The following is a 16,755-nucleotide window of genomic DNA, read 5'->3' as shown; positions in this document are numbered from 1 at the left end:
ATTGAGTGACCATAGCTGGCTCCCCACTAGGACTCTGGTCACACCATTATTTTTCTTCTTCCTTAGCCACCACCCCAGTCTCCCCCCAGAGGATGTTGGGTAAACTAACGAATGCTTAGCAGCTATGCCCATTAGATTTCAGTTTTTGTTTTCATGTTATATTTTGTATATAACCATAGTAACAATCACTAAGACAAATGGAGGCCCAGATTGATGTACGGCTGTAGTGGGTATGTGCTGAATACACCACAGGGCAGCATTTTGAACTACCTGAAGGAACCATTTATTTTGGTGACTGGCAAGATTTTTGAACAGGGCTTCTGTTAACGTGCCACTGTGGGAGTTGTACTGTACTTGTTTGATTAGTGATCATACTGTTAAGAATGACATGTCTACCCAGGCAGATCTGGGTTAGACTGGGACTGGGAGGAGCAATGGAACATCCAATATGTACACAGACATTACATTTTTCTTGCTGCGCTCAAAAACATGACCCTTTCGGACTGATCCTCTCTTCTGAGGAGCACTCAGTGCAGCTGAGGAGAGGGGGCTTTAAGCCATGTTTGCGCTCCTTGATCCTGGGCCCACTTTGCACTGGTCCAGTCCCCCCACTGTAAGTCAGAGCAGCCTAAAGGAGACCATAACTTGTGTTGGCTGCCAACAGCCCCAGTGGAACTGTTACAGCAGCCAGGGAGCATCAAGGAACAAAAATGTCCTTGCCAAATGCTATTTCAAAGATTAGGCCCTCTGCACCAGCCACAGGTAAGTAGGCATTATAGGAGCTACTAAAGTGGCTGTACATAATCAAAAGATCCTCTCGTGCAGCGTCATCATCCTGTGTTTGGCTAAACCAGTCTTTGTGCTGGCTGAAGGCTACCCTCCTGCAGGGGAGAATCTGATCCAGAGTGTTCTGCTTGTAGTTGCAAACGTGCTGGATCACTAATGGGAGAAAAAACTGTCCTTAACTGCAATTAGATGTGAAAAGTGGCCTTCTGCTTATGGGGCCATAGTTCACATTGTCTCTATTTTGTTTTGGAAAATGCAGGATTAGTTTTCTATGCTCATTAAGACAATGGGATGGACATTAGAAACAAGTTTCTGAGGGTAGGTCTATACTACCCGCCTGAATCGGCGGGTAGAAATCGACCTCTCGGGGATCGATTTATCGCGTCCCGGGACGCGACAATCAATCCCTGAATCGGCGCTCTTACTCCACCAGCGGAGGTGGTAGTAAGCGCCGCCGACAGAAAGCCGCAGAAGTTGATTTTGCCGCCGTCCTCACAACGGGGTAAGTCGGCTGCGATACGTCGAATTCAGCTACGCTATTCACGTAGCTGAATTTACGTATCTTAAATCGACTCCCCCCTGTAGTGTAGATGTACCCTGAGACTCAGAGTTAACGTCATGAGTTTGTACAGTAATTATGGCACTGCAAACATTTGTTCACTTTTGGCAAAGAAAGGTTATTTCTATTTTCCTTCCTTCCAAGGATGTGTTCATGTCTAAATTTTAAAATAAAATCACAAATACTTTAAAAGTTTAAAAGTTTATTGCGAGAATGCAGCAGTCAGCCTTTTTTGGTGTTACATGGAAAATGAACAAGCAAAATGAGTAGAAAATATAGAGCATGGTGAAAGAAAAGTACATGCTAATAATATCTCCCCATAATGAAGTTATAATTGAACAGTCAACCAAGTACATTATCTGTGGAAGAGGATACAGCTTCTCATGTTACAGTACAGTATCCAGATTGATAAGGAAATGCGTTTTCCATCCACAATGTAACTACTTTTCTTTAAAAAAAAAGTAAAATAAAATAAAATAAAATAAAATGGCTAGGCTGGGAAAAAAGTAAACTGTTCAAGATTTGAAAATATTGTGTTATCAGCTTACAATTGTGAGGGTATGGAAATGGGAGAAGCAAACAATAGCCCATGCAAAATATACAGGAAGAGATTAATCAAAAATCCAAACATTAAAAAATTATGAAACTCTCAACTGTTGCATTTTGCTGTCCTGCAATCTTCTCTTCAAAAGTCTACACCCAAAACATTTTACAGCTTTTAAAGAAGAGTAGAGAAGTTAATCACACCCAGAAAGGACTTTATGATTTATTTTGGGCATGAGTTTATTTTCCAGCAAGGTCACTGCACCCAAGCAAATAATAGTATGACCACAAACCAGTTTGTTTTGTTTAAGTGAAAGTAATACAGATTCATCTAAATGAAATTAAAATTCAGAAACACTTGTTAACTGACTACTAACGCCCGATAGAGCTGCTGCTGAAGGCTGAATAGGAATAAGAATATGAAGCATTTGCTGATGCATCTAAACTTCCTCTCCTGGATCCACTTCGTGAGCCTGAGCGGGAGCCTGAGCGGGAGCCAGGGGCAGAGGAGACATTATAGGGACTAGAGATGCCTTTGGACGAAACAGAAGCAGCTTCCAACAGTCTCAGCCCAGTGACGTCCTCCACCATTGATCGACTCATTGCATCTTTGTAGGATATTTTCAGCTTGGTCTTGGGGCAGGTCAGAATTTTGGTATAGCTGTTAGTGTCTTGCAATCTCTGAGCATTCCGCCCATCAATCAATCCTTTCCTAATGGCTTCCTCCATACTAATTCTTCCACGCACTTCTGGATCGACGAGGCCTCCAGTGAGGTACTGGAATTCAAGAAAGCGCTGACCAGCCTCATAAGGCAGCCACTTTTCCTTCACTGCCTCTGCTGCTGACATTCTAGTGCCACCCTTTAAGCCTTCAAACCCTAAGAAGGCCTTCTGAGCTGGCTTGAGCCGTGTGGCCATATCGTGATCAATGATGCCTTGAGCAACTGCATCCTGAAGTGAAAGCCTTTGGCCCGTGGTCGGACACATTATGCCTCCTGTGCAGGCCTGGGCTTCGAGCAACCGCTGTCCTGTAATGCTGTCGACAATGCCCCGTTGTATAGCTTCTGAAATGGAGATTCTCTCCAAGTTTTCAGTATCAAATATGGCTGCAATGGGGCTGCATTCCTCCAGGGGTGCTGAAAAAGAACCACTCTTTCTCACTGAAGAACTCCTGACACTCAGCACTGTGGGAGATTTAGTTACTGACTCATGCTTAAATACTTCATCACCGCCATTCTTGCAGGAAATCATGTCTGCAAATTGTGTAAGGCTCAAGCTTCCAGAACGGTACTGGTCAAAAAATTTCCTTTCAACAAGACCCTTATCAATAGCATTCTGAATGTCATACTGATTGCCTGTTTTCCTGTCCACAAGGACCACTCTTGTGCTTCCATCTGACCCTGTAATAGTTATTTCTTCCCACTCACACTCCTGTTCAGAAAGTTCCATGTAAGTGTCATAATCTATGAGGCCTTTATTGTACGCCTCCTGCACTGACATTTCCCGGTTTGTTTCTGGATCTACGATGACAACCCTGCGTTTCCTAAGGGTGTTCTTCTGTGAAGTTTGCACCACCTTTTTCTTGTCTCTCAGGGGCAGAAGACAGAGCCCTGTTGCTTCATCTTTTATGCACCTTTCTTTCAGCTGCAGGTAGGTCAGATTTTCTTCGGTGTTAGGATCAAAAAAACCCTTCGTATCATCACTTGGGTCTGAGAGAATTAAACTGAGCTCTTCATTGAAGTAACCACGTGTGTATGCCATGTGAACCGGCAAACGGTGGCTTTCTTTGGGGTCAATGATTCCCCCAGTGGCAATCTGAGCCTCTAGCAAACGAATGCCATGGCCTTTCTCAATGAGCTCCTTATTCATTGCCTGGAACAAGGAGATGATATTTCCTGTTTCCGGGTCTTTGTACCCTGTGACTGCTCTTTCAGCAGAGAGAAGTTTGTCTTTAAATTCAATTCCAATAAGGCCTCTTTTGTAAGCTTCCTCAACTGGTAGCCTCACATTGCTGACAGGATCCACCATGAAACCAGTGGCTGCTTGGGCTTCTAGAAGTTCAAGGGCTGTACCCGGTCTAACCAGGCCTATTTTCATGGCCTGATAAATGCCAAGCTTCTCTTTAGTGGCCTCATTGTAGATCCCTGCTATGCAACTAGAGCCCTGGAGGAAATCCTTAATACTGTCACTGACTTCTTCCACACTAATTGTGCCTGCTTCGAGACCACATGCTGTTGATTCCTGAATAATTCCAGAGCTGACCAGTTCACTTATGGGGACAGGCTGCCTAATCCCTTGAAATGACATACTTCTCTTGTGCACGGGAAGGAGAAGTAGGCCAGTGTGAGGTTCAATCCTGCATTTTTCCCTCAGCTGGATGTAACTGACCGCCTTCTTGGTTGCAGGGTCAATAAAATTCTTTGAAGCACCTTGAGGGTTATTCAGGACTCTGTACAGGTCTTTGTCAATCAACCCACGAGACAAAGCAACATCTTTTGGCAAGAAAACACTGTTGACAGGGTCAACAATGCCTCCTGCAGCCATCTGGGCTTCAAGCAGGCGAATCCCAGTTTCCCTGTCAATCAGATTTTTCTTGATGGCATCAGACACTGGCACTGTTTTTCCTGAGAATGGATCTTTAAATCCCATAATAGCCTTCTCTGCTGTATAGATTTGTTCTCGGTCATCAAAGTCAATCAGGTCTCTGGCAATCGCACTGTCCACAGTCAACAACTCATTTCTGTGCGGGTCAATCACGCCTCCTGTAGCTGCCTGGGCTTCTAAAAGCAGGACTGTGTTTTCTGGGGTAAGAAGCTGCTTCCGTTTGGCCTCCAACAAAGTGTACTTCTCCTTCGGAGTAAGAGATGCTCCTGCAATAGCCCCTGCCCCTCTAAGATAAGGTTCGATGTCAGCAGCAACTTCTTCCACTGACCTTTGTCCCCTCAGGAGCTTATCCAGGGTGCTTTTGTCTATCAACTGACATTCATAGAGCTGAATTGCTGTAATTTTCTTACGCAGCCCATTAAACAGCAATTTGGAAGGATCAATGGCAAAGTCCTCTTCCGTCTGAGTACATCTGTGGGATCCACATGGGCGATACTTAAGTTTCTCAATCTCCCTTTGCATTCTGAGGCGCTCGGCATCCATCTCCGATTGGCTTTTGCAGCTGATCTCTTCCAATCTGCACTTGTATCGGTCTTCAATCCTCTTAATCTCCATTTGTAACCTTTCAATCTCAATCCTCAGGGCATTCTTCTCCCTCTCACTCTTTTCTCTCTCAGATTCAAACTTTCTAATGGTCTCTTCATTTCGGGAATACTGGCTCTTCCACTGATTTAAGTCATTCAGGATTTGTTGTTTCTCACTTTCCAGCCGTTGTTTCAAACGAGACTCTGATTCCAGTGTAACCTTTGCACGGTTCAGCTCTTCTTCTAATCTCTGCAGCCTTGCCCTGTCTTGTTCCAAGGTACTTATTTTTATCAGCAGGGTCTCTCTTTCTTGCATAATGTGAGTATACTGACTTTGGGATTCTTGAATCCTGTTGGATGCCTAAAATTTAAAAAGCGAAAAATTGAGAGAAATGTTAATTATAATTCCCACTTATGATGTTCTTTATCTTTTTCCCATAATTTAACATATCACGTATTGGCACTGGAAAACCTTCTGAATATCCCTATGCTGTATCCAAGATTCTGACTGTTTTAATATACACTGACACCTTCTCTGAAAACATTTCTGTTAGCACCTAGCACATAGTGCCTCAGACCCACTTTTCGCTTATAGACTGTACTGCAGCCCATCCTAACTGTCTTGTTTTTAATTCTGTCTGTGGGTTAGGGAAGCCTTGGTTTTATGGTGATCAGTTACCTTCTGACTATATTTTTACTATTACTCATACTATATATGTACAGTGTACACAGACACATAAAGGGCCTGATCCTCAGCTGGTGAAAATGGACATAGCTCCATTCACTTAGGCCTCCTCTTCTTGTCAAGATTTCTTATTTTCAGTTCCAAATATTTTTACTTGAATTTCTTTAAATTTTAATGAATTTAATGTCACTTAACATATGCGTACACATATGCACAGAGATATATAGAATGCATACTCTATATGCATCAACTGTATTAAATTAAATAAACTATGTATGTAACATATATGTGTGTGTGTGTTTCTGAGTAGAGACATAGATAGACAGACAGACAAACCGACCGAAAAGAGAGAAACAATATTAGGAGTTTAAAAAGAGAAAAACAAAGGGAAAGAACGATGCTGAGAACAGAATCGGAAGACAAGTACCGAGGATGATATAATAAAAGATTACAGAGAGTAAGTATAGGGAAAATCATGGATGTAATAGAAAAATATTTTGAAATAAGCACAGAAGACGTGAAACTAAACTGCAAAGTGGCAGAGTTATGAATGATGTTTTTGACAGATGGTATATCATAACTATGTATTTCATAGTTACATATACATGCATAAATATATCCTGTAATACAGTGGTGTATACGTAATATATTTATTTACACGTATATTCAACCATATATATAAAAACACACACACAGATTTTAAAGAAGAATTACTTTCTGGAAAACAAAGCAATACAGATGTGGATTTGTTCTATTATTGTATATATAATATATGTAGATTCAAACCTGCTCAGTAGATAGGGTTTCATAAATGCTCACTTGTACATGTAATAAATGGAAACTTGCTTGGTCACTTGCCAAAGAGCAAAGAATGAAGGATAAAATTCCATATTTTAAAATTGTCTCTGTAATCACATATCATGGATATTTTGGGGAATATGGGCTCGTAGTAAAAGTTTCAGAGGAGCCCAAGTGGCTTAGTACGAAGTCCCATTGAAAGGCAATGACACTTAAGCTTCTAAGTCACATAAGTACTTTTGAACATTTTACTCTCAATCCTTAGCTGCAGCCAAAGATATGCTCAACCCACTTGAGGAGAGGGGGCAAAGCCTCTTAAGCCACTTTTGCGGCTCCTCAGTTCTGGGGCTAGCAGCTGGTTCAGCGCCTGGTGCAATTTACAATAGTCTCCGAACTGTTTTCCCTTGTGCTGGATGAAACAGTCCCCAAGTGTATACAGCCCACGGGCACAGCTGAAACACAGTGGCAATCCAGATACTCCCTCTTCCCCTGTGGCTGTAAAGTGGGGATTAGCACAGAGCTAGGGTTTCCTTCACACTGGGGGAAGCCTCAGCTGGATGGGTAGCATAGCTTTATGGCCCATTGACACTGCTTCGGGGTGCAGAGGAGCTAGAAAAGGGACCTGGATCTGACTATTTTAAAAATCAAATTTAAAAGGGAAATGAATCTCAATTATAATTAAACAGCAAAGAGTAAATTAAAAGCCATTGGAGTCAATTATAATTAAACAGCAAAGAGTAAATTAAAAGCCATTGGAGTCAATTATAACATCGGAGAAACAGTAAAGTCGTGATCAAATATTTGTGAATACCTCTAGCGCCTGCTTTTGGAATTTTTCAATTTCCTGTCTCAAATTTTCCCTTTCTCTGTGTAAATCATTAATCAGCCCCTGAAGTTCCAGGGTTTGCTTGCTGCTTGTTTTGAGTTGATTCTTTAGTTCAGCAATAGTAGCATTTTTTTCACCATCAGCTTCACTTTTGCCCCTTCTTAGATCATCATATTCCAATCTTAAATTGCGCAACTCTTCCTCTAACATCAAGTGTTCCTTGGTAAGGTTCTCAGTAAGAGACTGAAGTCTTTCGATTTCTATTTTGCACTCATTCAGGCTCCTGCTTTTGTCCTCAATAGCTTTCTGCAAGTGCTCATTTCGGAGGTGAGCCTGTTTTAAGTGTTCCTGCTCTTGAACCAACTGGTGGCTTAAAGTTTCAATCTCGGATGTGTATTTTCTTATCTCCTCCATGAATCTCTGCTTTTCTCTTACTTGACCATCTAGTAACTCTCTCTGGTGCTTAAGGTCATCTTCACTCCTTTTCTTTACAATGGACACTTCCTCTATCTGCTGAGTGAGATTGGTGATTTTAACTGACTGCTCTCTGAAAGATCTCCTCATACTTTCTAATTCCTCTTCTACTTTCTTCCTCTTGGAAGACTCCTCCATTGTGTTTTTATTCAACCTACAAAGTTCCTCTTCCAGTTTATGTTTCTGGAGCTGCAAGTCTTTTATCGTGCTTTGCAACTTTGCACTTTCTTGATCCTTCCCTTTCTTCTCTTGTGAAATTCTTTCATATTCAATTTTCAGTCGTGTCAGTTCCTGTTCCTGGATCCTCAGTTTGTTGATCGTCTCTGTCGCACTGACGTTAGTTTTCTGCAGATCAAACTGAACTCTTTGTAATTGTTTATTTTCCTCCTCTAAGTCTTTCCTTTTACTTGTTTCCACTTCAAACGACTTTCTCAGTCTTTCAATCTCTTTGTTTCTCTCCTGAATTGTCTTTGCCGCATCATCAAGTGACTGCTTGTATCGCATGCTTTCTTCCGAGTGCATCTGAATGACCTGTTTTAGCTCAACCTCCAGTTGATGTTTCTTCTGGGAGATCTCTGAGCTAGTTGCTTTCTGCTGTTGAGCATTTTCCTCTATTTTTCTAAGATTCTCTGTTGTCTGACTTATTGTGTTCTTCAGTCTCCTAATTTCCTCACACAAATTCCTATTTTCTCGCGAGGCATTGTCAAGCTGTGTTCGGTAACTACTCGTGTCCTCTTCTTTTTGCACAGTAATCTGGTGAATCGTAGTCTTGGTGATATTAATTTCGGTCTCGTACTTGTTCTTTAAACTAATAATTTCCTCATCAAAATTGTTCCTTACCTTAGCCAGTTCATTTTCAAGTTGCCATTGGCTTTTAGCCTCTTCCTGAAGCTGAATCTTTAATCTTTCTAGCTCCTTTGTCTTTTCCTGGATAGTTAATGCAGCCTCCTCAAGTGCCTGCTTATACCTTGAGTTGTCTTCATTACGCTGCTGAATTATCTGCTTCAACTCCAGCTCCAGCTGTTGCTTCTGCTGTGACACTTCAGAACCACAGGCCTTCTGCTGAAGAGCGTTTTCTTCTGCCCTCCTTCGTTGCTCTGTTGTTTGCAAAATGGCATCATTGAGTCTCACAATCTCATCTTTAAGGTCTCTGTTCTCCCTTGCCAATCTATCCAACTGGTTTCTGAGACTTTTTGTATCATCTTCTTTTTGGGAAGCTATCTGATGGATTGTGGTCGTCTTAATATTAATTTCAGTCTCATACTTGTTCTTTAAATTACTCATCTCCTCGTTAAACTGATTCCTTACCTTAGCCAGCTCATTTTCATATTCCCTCTTCCGTACGCCCTCATCCTGGAGAAGAACCCTTAACTTTTCTATCTCGTACTCTTTCTCCTTGATAAACTTCTCAGACTCTAACTTTTGCCAGCTCAGGCTATCTTTCTCATTTTGTCTTGTTTTCTGCAGTTGGTCATAGTCATTTTTCTGCTGCTCGTATCTATCCTCCATCTGCTTCCTTTTCCTTTTCTCATCTTCAATCTCATAAGTCAGTCTTGTTATCCTGTCATTGAGATCCTTTATCTGACCATAACATTTGTCCAGGTTTTGCTTAGCAGAACTGCCATCCATCTCAGCTTGTCTCTTCAACTCCTCCAGACTCATGAGCTTTGCTTTGAGCTGGGAACAGTCCACCTGGAACTTCTGCAGATTCTGTTCCAGAAATTTATACTTGTTGCTATTATCGGAATTTGCATCTCTGGCAAGCCTGAGCTCTTCTTCTAACATTTCAATTTTAGTGCTTTTCATCTGTGGGATAAAAATTGAAAAAATGGGCTGTGATAACTATTTTGAACCCATCCCATGAATTACATCTTAAAAACCAACATCTGTAAGGAACACACCCAACAATGCACAAAACTTTTATTTAATCACATCAAGACAGACTCAGATACCCATATTCACACCGAGTAGTACCTAGTACCTTACTCTGCAAAATCAATAGGATGATTTCCAGAGTAAGATTCTACCTGATGTGAGTATAGGTGGCACAATTTGGCTTTTTGTTTTGGCAAGATCAAAGCGCCCAGTGCCACATGCTGTTGAGAATGAATGAAATATCTTAGTTTCAAACACATTTAAATTCCCCTCTACCCAGAATTTACTAGCAATTGATATTGTTCATACCTAGGGCTACAATTCTTTCATGGAGGTCACAGAGGTCATGGAATCTGTCACTTCCAGCGACCTCCATGAATTCAGCCCAGGCAACCAGGAGCTGCAAGGTCCCCCTGCCACCTGGCATGGATACCCCAGAGCTGCCATGGGCGGCGGGGCTACCCCAGAGCTTCCTGCCGCTGGCATCAGTGGGGGGACCCTGGAGCTCCAAGCCTCCACAGGGGATGGGAGCACCCAGAGCTCCGAGAACGCCCCTGCACCTGTTTAGCCACTGGAGGTGGTGTGGAGACCCCACAACTGATTTTGTCACTGATATTTTTTAGTAAAAGAGTCACTAACAGATCACAGGCTTCCATTAATTTTTCTTTATTGCCCATGACCTGTCCATGGCTTTTACTAAAAATATCCATGACAAAATCTTTGCCAGATTCATACCGCCCCCTCTCCTGCAGGTGCACAGTGCCCCAAAAGAGGTAGGGTGGATGTAGGATCCCAGCTGTCTGCACTGGCCTGTAGAACAGGACTAGTATAGCAGAGTGAGTGGATTATATGCGTTAAAGAAACATAGAAGTGGGCACATTCCCCCTGTGCTCCAGGGAGCTCCTTCAGAGATGGTGTTCACAAAAGGCACACATGTTCCCTTAAATAAGCTCACTTTAATGGGCTCACTATATTTGCAATCAATCACTTTCCTACATACACCTTACATTCCTCACACATGACCTCTGAATTGGGCCTGATTCTGGTCTCATCATGATGCATCACATCAACAGTAATGCCACTAAAAATCAGTGGAATCACAACACTGCAAAAGGACATAAGATCAGACTCAGGCCCACAGAATGGGTATGTGGTTTGCAGAAGTAGTCAGGGTTGACCTACTAGGTGAGTGCTGGGTACTTTTGCTATTCCCACCTCACGTGTAAGTCTAATATATACCAGCTTCTACATCACCTCAAAATTGGCCCTGCAAGTCACTACCACCATCTTTAAAATGGGGAGAATGGAATTTATTTGCCTACTTCAGAAGTGTGCTGTGAGGATTCACTAGCTTGCTACTGATATAATTCAGGGTGTTTTTTCCTTTCCAATACTTTGTTTTGCATTTCACTAAGGGAAAAAGCTTTTGAGCAGAGATACCTTGCTGTCAGATACTGTGGTGACAATGGAAAGTACCAGAAATAAAACAAGTAGGTTACCTTCAAATCCTCCATGCTCTTCAATATTTCACTTAAGAATTTGTAATAATCCCCTGATCTTGTAAGAAGCTCTATGTACCGAGACTGAATTTCTGCAGCCTGGAAAATAAAAACAGAACCATGGTCAGTCTATATTAGAAAGCTGTATGAGACCAGATAGGGGCTCAGGATTTTTTAAATGGTTTAAATATATTCCAAGAAACACTGATTTAGAGAGTGTGCAGCTAATTCTCTGCCTTCAAACAACTCCCGATAACCCTGGGAGACTTTGGGAAGTGAAAATGCCCCTTTCTGAGAAGACTATGCCTCTTTTTTCCAATATCCATTTGCCCCACTGTAGATGTGGTGTGAAATCCTGGGTTCAGTTCCCTGCATCACCATATATTTGGGGCAAGTTCAGGTAAAAGTGTCAAAAGCACCTAAGTGACTAATGAACCTACGTTCCATTTTCAAAAGTGACTTAGGCACTTTTGAAAATTTTACCCTTAACCAATCTGTGCCCCACCTGTAAAATGGAAATGATATCCCAGTCCTGCCCTAAGAGCTGATTAGGGAGATTTAATGAAACAACACTTCTATATTTTAGCCACTGATTTCTGCTCTGCTCCTAGGATAAGAGAGGAAGGTTTCACACTTCTAATTTTATTTTGAAATGCAATGGATTCAAAAATGCTTTGTGACCATGTTATCTATTCAGTGTGACATGCTGAAGTTAAACATTACAAATAGAAGCCGCCATGATATTCTAACTTTTGATGTACGATGGACTGTAACATTTCTTACAGTGAAGCAGTAATGATCACACAGAACTTTTCTCTCATTTTCTGCATCCAAAGGGGGATTTGAACGCAGTGAAACCGGTGCGGTTCCACTGCACAGGGGGCTCGCTATACAAGGATGTGAAAGGAGATCTGGTGATTCCAGAAGGAAGAATTAGGATGTTGGATCCATGACAATGTAGATCCATCAACTATGCACACGTGTGCGTGAGCAGCTCTATTGCTGCTCCGCAGAAGGATCCATCCACTCAGCCCCCTGGAACTCTCCTGCACAAAGTCTGGCAAGTCAGGCATGGCACAATGGAAAGGATTTGCCCTTAAGAGTCCGGATTGGCTTAACAGAAATGCTCATAGACCCTAAACAAGAGTAGTGCTAGCGATTAGGATTCAGCAGTGTATCTAGCAGGATAGCTTCAGCTGAAACATCTCATGTGAATAAATACAGTTTACAAGGAACTGGGGGGGAAAGGCAATGTACCTCTTGAAGAATCAACCCTGCAGGTGACTGAACTATAGTCTTCTTGATAGGTATGTTGAGCAACGTTTCCAACCCTGAACTGTAGGAAGCAGCCAGTAATTCATAATCCTGTAAGGATGGGAACAGAACACAATGCATTTTTAATGAATGCTGAGAAACCTCTCCTGGTCCAGATTTTTAGAACTGTACCCAAGTATTTATTGCTGTCAAAGGCTATATGCGCTCCTCTGTTTACGTAGTATGGGGGAATCTGATCAGCCTGAATCCTGCAGAGGAGACTCAGATGAGCGTGTGTGCGCGCTGCGCAGAGGGGAAAGGTGTTTGGCTCTGTGTGTGTGTTTGGCATGGTTAGTTAGGTGGAAGGACTCCTGGGTGCAATTGTTCTGTCACCTTTTCCCCTAGAACAGCAGTTCTTAACCAGGGGTCCGAAACCCCCGGGGAGCCGTGAGCAGATTTCAGGGGGTCCTCCAAGTAGGCTCAGCATTAGACTCATGGGGGTCCAGGGCAGAAAGCTAAAGCCCCGCCGCTCCAAGCTCCACCACACCTGGGGCTGAAGCTGAAGCCTGAGCAACTTAGCTTCACTGGGCCCTGTGTGGTGTGGGGCCCCAGGCATTGCCCTGCTTGCTACCCCCTAATGCCGGCCCTGGCTTTTATATGCAGAAAAATAGTTGTTGTAGCACAGCTGGGCCGTGGAGTTTTTATAGCATGTTGGGGGGACCTCAGAAAGAAAAAGGTTGAGAACCCCTGCCCTAGAGCATTAACAGAATAATCTCCTCTGTGCCTTTTTTACATCACAGAAGGGGTGTGAACACGTGCCAGACACAACAGAGCATGAGATGGGGCTGGGAGAAACATGGAGACAAAAGCAAGCCATACAGAAGGATCACCAAAGATCACTATTATTGTCCCCTGTGGATCTTTCTTGACCTCTGTGGCTATTGTATACTCCTCCTCCCTGATCTGCACTGCGATTGGCCCTGCCTCCCAAAGCAACCCAGAAGCCCCAGATTTCTCATCCACTCCCACCCTTTTAATGTGTGACATGGAAAATTTGGTCTGGATATATAATGCCTTTGATCCTCCTTCAGAAATCCAGCAGAGGTCAGTGGGAGCTCCATGCTGGGATGAAAGGAAGTGATGGCCTTAAATATGCAAGTAACTGAGGGTACAAATTGCTTTCAGTAAGTTCTGCTTTCCCCAAGTGCTTTACACTAGCAATTTCTTCACATACAGACCGGTCTGAAAGAGGTGAGTGTGGGAGTTTTGCCTGAGTAAGAGCTAAGTGAAAACTGCAGGAGGGGGTCCACATAGTGAAAAGCCATTCCTTGTTTAAGTGCTAGAGTAAATGTACCTTAATTGCAGCTGCACACAGATCTGCTTGCTTGAGAACCTCCTCCACTTTGTCTCGTTTTCCTGTTATTTCACTATGCAAGTTCTGTCCAGAAAACAATAAAATATATTTTAAAAATTAATGCACTTCCACTTGCCAAGATTCTCCCTTGTTGAGGAGAACAGCAGGTGCCTGTTGCTTTCTTGAAAAGGTGACTGCAATATAATACGATGGAATCATCAACGGCTTAAGCCTAAAATCCTTACTCTGTTACTCAGGCCTTCCACGGACTAACTCTCATTGGATCGATGGAAACTTGCCTAACGACTGAGTAACAACTGAGTAAGGACCTCAGGATTTGGGAAGTGCCTGACTTTAGCTAACACCCATTAAAAACCCTCTTTTTACTGGATTTTCCGGCTGTACTTATCACGTAACTTATATCAATTAGACTCCCTTGGACTAAATTCAAAGGTGATGTGTAAGGAAGTGTCAGTAGGTGGGCGTGAGTCTAAGAGGGTCTGTGCTCAATTCTTGGCTGTGCTGTTGCACATAGTAGGGATACTAATACTGCCTTGCGCCCTCCGTTTATACAGAGCTGAGGGCAAGTCTACACTACAGTGCTATGTCGGCGCAGCTGCACTGCTGTAAAGCATCTGGTGAAGATTCACTATGCTGACAGGAAAGTCCTCTCCTGTCACCATAATTACTCCACTTCGGCGAGAAGCAGAAGCTATGTCAGAGTGTCTCCCGCCAACATAGCACCAATGTGGACAGTGTGAAATTTGTGTCACTTGAGGGGGAGGGGCTTTTTCACACCCCTAAGCGATGTAAGTTAGATCAACGTAGGCCGTAGTATAGACCTGCCCTGAGGCACAGATAGATTGGTGACCAAACTGTGAAACCCTACACACAATGGTGAGCAGCTACTCACGAGTAGCACTGTGGATTTCAATGGGACTACTTGTGACGGTAAGTGCTCACCAGTATGAGGAAGAGCTTCACAGTCTGGCTATAGGTGACTTGATCAAAGTCACATAAAAAATCAGTGGCAGAGACGGGAATTGAACGTAGCCTTTCTGAGTCCTAGTTGAGTGCTTTAAGGACAAAACCATTCCTGACCCTGAACATTATGGGGCACACTGGGCTCCAGGATTCCCCCCCTGAAAATAGGCTGGAAATTTTGTGAGAGCAAACTTAGACTCTACTTGAGCAGGGATGAGTTGGCACAGAAATGCCTGGTATTTCTAAACACTCAACTCACCAGCGAGGACCCGGGTTGTGGCAGTCACCATTTTTTAAGAGCTGGAGAACAGTACTTCCAGAATGGTTTTCATGGCCAATCTATATGTTCTAATATCCTTTTTGACTGTCAGTTATCTACCTTATTTATAGGAGGACAGTTACCATAGAAGTAACAATCCTAACAATGTCATACTTATGAATAACGCCCAGAAAATACACAGGTCAGTCTGATTTCCATGTTAGGACCTAAGAGTTATAGTGGTAGGATGGCCCTTGTAATGATCGCAGATGGAAGACAACCGAGGGGGAGGCCAAGACTCAGTACATAGACTGGATATCAGTAAACCGTAGAGAGACCAACTTGCATGACAGCCATGCGTACAATCATGAGTTTTGGAAGACAGCTATCGAAGTCACCGCCCCAAAGAGGAAAGTGGCAAAAAAGAAGAAGAGTCTGTTTTCCATGTTTAGGTATAACACCATTTCAGAATAGGAATAAGTCACTAATGGGGAGCATCTCAGGATGGTTGCTGCATTTCTTAAGTGGCTAAGTTTAATCAACTTTTCAACTGATGCCATACAAACCCTGAGGCAATCTTTTGCCTGTGGCTTGTTTTTGTTCTTTTGGTAGTGCAAATATTTTCTAACTCAAAACAGGCCATTACTATGAAGACAACACTGCTGCACAATTAATACATTTTAAAATTCTGGTTCACTGAACACACTGCAGTAAGGTGCCACGTACCTTCTGCTCATGTGAATATCTCATGATGGTGTTGCAATCTCCTAATTTCACAGCTTCAATTGCATCTTGCCTGCGCTTAGCATCACAGATCCATTTGTTCAGAGCCTGGTAAAAATCACGGTAAGTTTTCAGCTGTTTGACCTGTCTTTCTAGATCCCATGATCTAGAAAAAAACAAAGAAAAACCATCAGTGTGAAAAGTACAGTCTCATTTTTCACAAATTTTCAAATGTTTAAACAATCCCATCTCTTTGTGCTCATTATTACAAGAGGTAAAACAACAGCAGCTGCTGAAAGGTAAAAATTTTCAAATTTGTATGCTGAAATTTACATCTAAACCCATATTTAGGTACGTAAATAACTGCCTTTATTTTCAGATGTCACTGCAAATTGTGAGTTCTCAGCACCTCTAAAAATCAGACCACTCATTTAGTTGCCCCGTATGGATTTTGCTGCCTAACTTTTGTGTGAGGATACCATACAAGTGCCTGATCTAATTCCCAACAAAGTCACTGGAGAGACTCCTATTAATTTTTTTTTTGGGGGGGGGGGGGGGAGCAAGGGTTTGATCAGACCTTAAGTATGACAAGAATCAGGACCACTGATGCAGTTATCCGGATTTACATCAGCATAAGCTTGTTTACTGTAACTGAGAGCAGAATTTGGCCTGAAGTCATCAGTGCTGGAACTAGGAATGCTTGAAGTGCTACCATACCCTCTGGCTTGAAGTAGTGACAACCACCCAAATACGTGGTTTCCACTTTCAGCACCCCCACTATAAAAATTGTTCCAGCACCACTGCCTGAAGTAACAACTTCAGGATTTGACTCTAATATATTAAAAGTGAAATATTATTTTAAAAATCTAATTTCCTTTTTACTCTTTATGCCGTTCTATTTTTTTTCCAATTTATTCAACCTAAACAATGAATACAGATTAATCAGTT

At 42.5% G+C, this 16,755-nt stretch overlaps 1 protein-coding gene across 4 annotated transcripts in view; it reads right to left on the bottom strand.

Annotated features, from left to right (window-relative positions):
- Nucleotides 1–1,530: 1,530 nt before the first annotated feature.
- DSP (desmoplakin) overlaps nt 1,531–16,755 on the bottom strand; it is a 49,876-nt gene continuing 34,651 nt past the window's right edge. For 2 of the 4 annotated variants that reach the window (XM_005305962.5, XM_065584937.1), the window contains exons 19-24: nt 15,811–15,973; nt 13,842–13,925; nt 12,491–12,598; nt 11,234–11,332; nt 7,371–9,665; nt 1,531–5,437 (exon numbers count right to left, since the gene is read on the bottom strand). In XM_005305962.5, the coding sequence (XP_005306019.2) occupies nt 2,261–5,437; nt 7,371–9,665; nt 11,234–11,332; nt 12,491–12,598; nt 13,842–13,925; nt 15,811–15,973 (5,926 nt within the window). In that variant the 3' untranslated portion in view covers nt 1,531–2,260. The remainder of the gene's footprint in view (nt 5,438–7,370; nt 9,666–11,233; nt 11,333–12,490; nt 12,599–13,841; nt 13,926–15,810; nt 15,974–16,755) is intronic. The other 2 variants (XM_042860562.2, XM_005305964.5) reach the window with 2 other exon arrangements.

Source organism: Chrysemys picta, chromosome 2, assembly GCF_011386835.1.
Source record: "Chrysemys picta bellii isolate R12L10 chromosome 2, ASM1138683v2, whole genome shotgun sequence".
Taxonomy (NCBI): Eukaryota; Metazoa; Chordata; order Testudines; family Emydidae; genus Chrysemys; species Chrysemys picta.
The sequence above is the reverse complement of the archived record's forward strand: the minus strand, read 5'-3'. Positions and strand labels throughout refer to the sequence as shown.